This window comes from Ursus arctos, unplaced genomic scaffold (genome assembly GCF_023065955.2).
Source record: "Ursus arctos isolate Adak ecotype North America unplaced genomic scaffold, UrsArc2.0 scaffold_7, whole genome shotgun sequence".
Classification (NCBI taxonomy): Eukaryota; Metazoa; Chordata; class Mammalia; order Carnivora; family Ursidae; genus Ursus; species Ursus arctos.
Genome location: NW_026623089.1, coordinates 33,530,727 through 33,536,726, shown reverse-complemented (window position 1 = coordinate 33,536,726; position 6,000 = coordinate 33,530,727). Strand labels below are relative to the sequence as shown.

General features: G+C 42.9%; 1 protein-coding gene across 6 annotated transcripts in view; it reads right to left on the bottom strand.

Moving 5' to 3' along the window:
- Positions 1 to 1,654: 1,654 nt before the first annotated feature.
- The window catches only part of IDE (insulin degrading enzyme), a 107,932-nt gene continuing 103,586 nt past the window's right edge, over positions 1,655 to 6,000 (bottom strand). For all 6 annotated transcript variants that reach the window (XM_026481655.4, XM_026481656.4, XM_057308263.1 and 3 more), the window contains 3 exons: positions 5,331 to 5,403; positions 4,595 to 4,662; positions 1,655 to 3,979 (listed from right to left, as the gene is read on the bottom strand). In XM_026481655.4, the coding sequence (XP_026337440.1) occupies positions 3,884 to 3,979; positions 4,595 to 4,662; positions 5,331 to 5,403 (237 nt within the window). In that variant the 3' untranslated portion in view covers positions 1,655 to 3,883. The remainder of the gene's footprint in view (positions 3,980 to 4,594; positions 4,663 to 5,330; positions 5,404 to 6,000) is intronic.

Below are 6,000 nucleotides of genomic sequence, written 5' to 3'. Positions count from 1 at the left end.
TATGCACAGGAAGAAGACTGCAAAGAAACCATGATCTAAACGCGGTTGTCTCTTAGTGCTGGGGTCACAGGTGAGCTGGACTCTTCCTGGCACTCCTTTCCTCAATTTCTTTAAGGATCCCAGAGACTCTCACCACTCCAGGGGCACCGGAAAGGAGGGCCTGCGTTGATTCAAGCGTTTAGCAGGCCAGGAGGCAATGGTCTGGATTAACCCAAACACAGGGATCCTGCAGGCAGTTCTTACTGGCCGCAAGACAGCCCAGCGGAGTGGAAACCACCGTGGACGGGACATGCCTCCGCTGTGAGATCTGACCTCACTCCCTCCAAGCCGGGCAAAGGTTGGGAGACTAAAATGGCACGTGTGAAAAGGTGAAGTTTCATACAAATGCAAAAGCAAATGCTTTTCTACTTTGTTCCACAAGTACATTCATGAACTTGGTAGGTCTTATTATAGGAAATCCACAGGGAACAATGAGGTCTCGAGTTGAAAGATCAGAGTGGAGATTTAAATCTGTGCTTCCTAACACGGTCCTGGGCCAACTGCTTAGCCTTTCTGAGCCTATTCCCACCCTGAAACACTGGCATGACGAAGGTAATTTTAACCACTGTCCTTCTGTGTCAAAAGTAGATTGTGGAAGATGTCTCTGAGGGTGGTCTGTAATCTAGAAAAGTACTTTGTGAGGTTAATGTTCTCTTAGGGCATGAGTGGTCCCAAATGATATGGTATCTTTGAAGAGCTGGCCTTGGGTGAGAATAGCAGCAATTCAGCGTTCCAACAGGCGCTGCCACAAGGAGCCTCGGGTTGACAAGGGCAATCAACTTCATCTGACAGGCAGCACAGAATACCTGGGATCCAGGAGCCGACTGGTCGGAGGCCCTGCCAGGGAGGATTAGGAGGGCAGGAACCGCCCCTACAAAGGGGAGGTGAGTGTGTGAGAATCCTTGGTTTTCACCATAGACCTAAACATTCTGCGAAGCTCTATTAGAGAATATGGTAGGAAGCTCACATGATTCCCCTATGCACCGTGAGAGGGGAAAACTGCCCCATGCCACAAAACCTGGGGCTGCCCTGGGCCTCCGGAGAGGCCTGCTGCATCATCCCTGAGCACAGTGCTGACTGCGTGGGCCGCACCATTGTCTAGCTGCAAACTGAGGTATGAGCACATTTCCTCTTGAAATGCCCATGTGAGCCAGCTGGCAACCACGTTAGTAGAAAGATTATCTTGGCAGGGTGTCAGAAGCCAGGGAGTGGACAAGATATCTGCCTAACCCGATGCTGGAGATGTGGCGAGAAGATGCAAAACTAGCTGTAGAGGAAATGTTTTTCTACCCTTTTTGTTTTTCTCCCTGTAATGCCAAGGACAAATCTTTCTGGGCTTGGGGTCAGTGACAATACGCACAGCAAGGAGCTCAGCTTCTCACGCCAAGATTCCTTTGACAAAAGCGATCTACTCTCATGAGTGTGAAACTGACCCATTTATTTGGCTAAATCACTGTCACCCAGATACATTAAAAAAAAATTTTTTTTTTTAAAAACCAATTCACTGCTTTCTGCATTAGGAATAATGAAAGCAAGAAATATTGTCAAATTGGGATGTTGAGAGGTAGGCTGACCACTAAAACTGTAAAAATAATACAAATGCAAACGCCAGAGGTTAAATTCAGGCAATTTATTGTAAACAGGATTACCCCAGCACTCTGCCATACTGGCTGTGTCACATGCTCTCCCTTCCACATCAACTAGGCCAAAAGAAGACTTTTTAAAAAAGTCCTAAGTAACTAATAACTTAGTTTCCCACAAATCTCATTTACTAAGCACTGAGTAAACAGCAGTATCTGGGGTAGTCTGTTATTGCTCATGGACTGCAGCTTGGACCCATTTCAATGAATCCATTAGTTTGCCTGAGTGATTCAACAGCAGCTCTCGATCCCCCTTGGAAACCAGACAATGCTGGGACACCCCGAACAACAACCACAGGCTCCTGGAAGACTACATGAGATTCCTTTCCCATTTCTTCATGTGACTTTCTCATAAAAATGACACTGTTAAATTTCACCCATTTTTTTTTAAAAAGAGCTAAAAATGACTCAATAGCACATAATTTTCCACAGAAAAGGTAGGTGGGTTATTTACTCTTACAGTGGTGGATTTCAACACTCAGGGCTAATTTTAGATCCCTCTTGTATATATTTGCAGTTTGATGAAAAGCTGCATAGTCTACAAATGCATAAAACCAGAAGGAGGTGACGGCTCACACGCCTTCTGATGGACGAAGACAGGCTTCCCACAAGGAAGCTCCTGAAGGTCGGGGTAAAAAGACGGGTACAGCACCACATTTATCTGACAGTAGAAATGGAGCCCCGCTTTCTAAAGCAGCCTCCGCAGTTGTGATTATATCATTCTTGCCCCAAATATAGATTATCTGGGAAATGGCGAATGTGAAAACCTAAGGTGCGAAAAGACATGACTCTACGGAAAGAAGTCCTGGCCAAACCACTCACGTAGAGGTAAGATGTCATCTGAGAATATGCCATTCTGTACTTTGCCTGAGTTAGTGACAACTGGGCCACGTACTGTTTACTAGTGCCTGTGCATGGAAGGATATTCACGATTTCTCTTGAAGCAAGTTTTAATAACAGTAAATATTTCAAAACAGCTGTTAAATCTACAGTAACAATTTCATCTAAAATAGTATCTCATGAAAAAAATAGTTTTTAAAAGTCCACTCCAGTCTTCATCTGTGTTTGTATGTTTATATTTATATATTCAAAAAATAACTTAACACTTAAGGCAATATTAGACTGGTAGCAAAAAGGGATTTTTAGAGTCTTCTGGAGATCACACTATTTAAGAATCAAGGCTTTATTTTTTATACCTTCAAAAAGGTGGCTTTGTACTTGTTGTCTTTTAAATTCATAATGGGGCAAATATTTTGGTTCATATACTGACTGCAATTATTATGGTAGTAAAAAGTTACAAGTGTTTATAATAGCTGATGTTGGAAAAGCATGTCACACACTCAGTGGGATCTGAAGTTGACCCTATTTGTACTCATTAAATAAATACAATAAATGTTATTGATGGGAAAAGGTAAAAACTGATGGAACACTGCAAACCAACTGTGAACAAGAATGTCAATATAATTCAATCAGAAAGAAAGAAATCACAGTAATCCTGAGAAATTCAGTTTGGGACAAAATTGATGTAAGGTAAGTCTGTATTTCTAGAGTAAATAAGTAGGGTGTTTAGGGTTTTCCAGCATTTTACTAGTTTGAATAAAAAATATGTTCAAATTTTATAAAAAGATTAAAACCATGCCTTATATAATCAGCAATTTCACTAATAAAAGAAATTACTTTGCTTTGTTCATTATCTGCCAAATGTTAATGTTCTCCATTGATTTACATGAAACCACCAAGTAGAAAGTAAATCTGAGAATCAGTTTTTAAAAAGGTATTACCTTTCTAAAGGTTTTAAAGCCTTTTCTGTCAACCTAGGAGGCTTTTAGAAAAAAAAAAAAACAACCTAACATATTGTCTTCTGACAAGTGACTATTTTACAGAGTAGGGAAGGGAGGAGTCTATAGGAATATCATTCATCATTTTAAGTTCTGTTATAGGAGGGAAATTCCTCTTAGTAATGAAAAGAAAAATCTTAAAATATTTAAGAGGCATGTATTTAAAAATATTCTACATCTATAAGATTTTGTAATCTCATTACTTTGGATTTTTAATATTTCTACATAATGACATTTGACAAACTCCTTTTTTTCCCTGTCTCTCTAATAGTGAACCAGAAACTATTCAAGTGGCCGAGGTTGTTTTCCGAGCCCCTGAAGACTCGGGGATGCGTCCACCCGCACTTTCCCCCCATTGAGGATTCTTCAGAGTTTTGCAGCCATGAAGTTAATATGTGGTTTCACAAGGGGAAACAGTGGCAAACCACGCTTGAACTCAGTCATGTTCTGAATCACTTCAGGCTGCAAAGAAAAAAAGTTCTCTTAGTGTTTATAGTCTGAAAAAGCAGACTGACTAGGACATTGACTTTTTTTTTTTTTTTAACATACACACTAGTTTCTGCCCCCCACATTACGATCTGATCTTCCTGATTCAGCAAGGCGGGAGGGTCTATGCAAACCTATGGGGAGTGTCTGAGTGGGACCCAGTGCCAGAAAGAAGACCCTTGGCTTTCCTCTGGCCACGCAAGGGCTAGGACACAGAGCTAGCACGCAAGTCTCCAGCACTAGGCAGGGGCTGCCAGTAAGTGCCAGCCTTTCCAGATGATTCGAATACGCTGGCACCATGGAAGGGGCTAGGTACAGACGTGGCTGGAGATAACTCGCTGCAGAGCAACATAATTGTTCAACTAGAAGCAAAGGCAAAGAAGGTCAGAGGCCGAGTCTTTCCACAGATGACAAAGGCATGACCCCTGGGAGCTGTCAGAATGGTGACCTGGCCTTTACGGGGAATGTAAAGCAGGGGCTCAAACACCTGGTGACCTGAAACCTCGAGTCTTATGTGTCCTGATGAACAAGCGCCTTCCAAGTAGGAAGTCCTCTAACCATGCAATCTAAGATGACATCTGCATTTCTTACTTGTGGCAGGGCTGGTGCTTGTGACAAATTTATATCATTTTGACATGGGAACTCTCCAACCACAGGACCTAGAAGAAAATGAAAGTTACTTAATAATACCGGCATACAAGAGCAACTTAAAAAAAAAAATTGAAACTGGACTTGGCTCATTAAGAAACTGTACCAGGCCCATGTCCTCTCAGGCTGTCTGCTCCCCAGACATAGACTGCTGGTCCTACCTCCTATCCCGACTGTCCCCAGTGATGGTTCATGATGTTACTGTGGCTATAAAGCCTTGCCCACAGCAACTTTGGTGCCCATGCCTGGCCTCACTGGACCCTGAGGGTGTGACCACCAGAAAGGATCCAGTAAAACAACCCAGAAGGCCATGGGAGCTAATGGTTGTGGGGTAAACCTTGGCAACTCAGAGACAGAAGATGGGAAGGACTGAACAGATAAACTGCATGCAGTGGTCCCACATAGCTTCTCCAAAGATGTCCTACTAGTAACTAGCTGTGTTTTCTTGAAAAGTTGTGACCAGCTTGGCACTGTGCCACCTAATGCTGGCTCTCTCCTTCACTGCCTCATTTCCCTCTGCCCCTTATTTTTGCTTTGATAGAGCAGACCCTGCCTCCAATTAGTCCCCTTCTCTACCTCTTTACTCTCTGGTGCTCTGTTAAGGGATGTGCCGATGGCAAGGGACAACCATCATGTGCCTTAAACTATACTTTAAAAAAAGTCAGTATTCAATACTTACAAGAATCCATTTCTCTGGCAAGAACATGGACTGATACCTTATGTCTCCTTGGGGCATCTACTGCCAACATTTCCTGGGGAGAAGGAAGAGCAGGGTCACCCTTCTGGCCCACTAAGGAACTTAAAATGAAGTACTCTTTTACATATATGAAGAATCAGCTCTCACATAGTGAGAAACAGAGAGATGTTTCCCCTCACTTGAGTATTTCCTTCAAACTCTACAAAGATTAGGTAAGGTAGGCAAGAATTATTATTAACCCCATTTTATAAATGAAAATGGAGTCCACGGAGTTAAGTGATGTATTCAAACTCCTACAGTTAATAAGTACCTGGGCTGGGATTGAAAACCTAGCCTAGTACTCATCGGGGTGTGACACAGGGCTACACCCTGCTGATCTTTAGTGACTACAGAGGCAATGGCCAGAGCTTAGTCAAGGGATGGGCACAACCTGCTCCTCTAAGAACCTTCTTGGATTCTGCACCAGGGCACTACCATGGTTCCTCATCTACCAAAAGAGAAAGGCAATGAACATTTGTCGAGTCCCACCTTGCATCAGGCACTCTCCTGCATCAGCACACTTGATTCCCTGTAAGCTAAGTGTCACAACGGTCTGATTTTAGAGACACAGACTATGAGACACAGGGAGGTAGGACGACTTGCTGAAGTCACA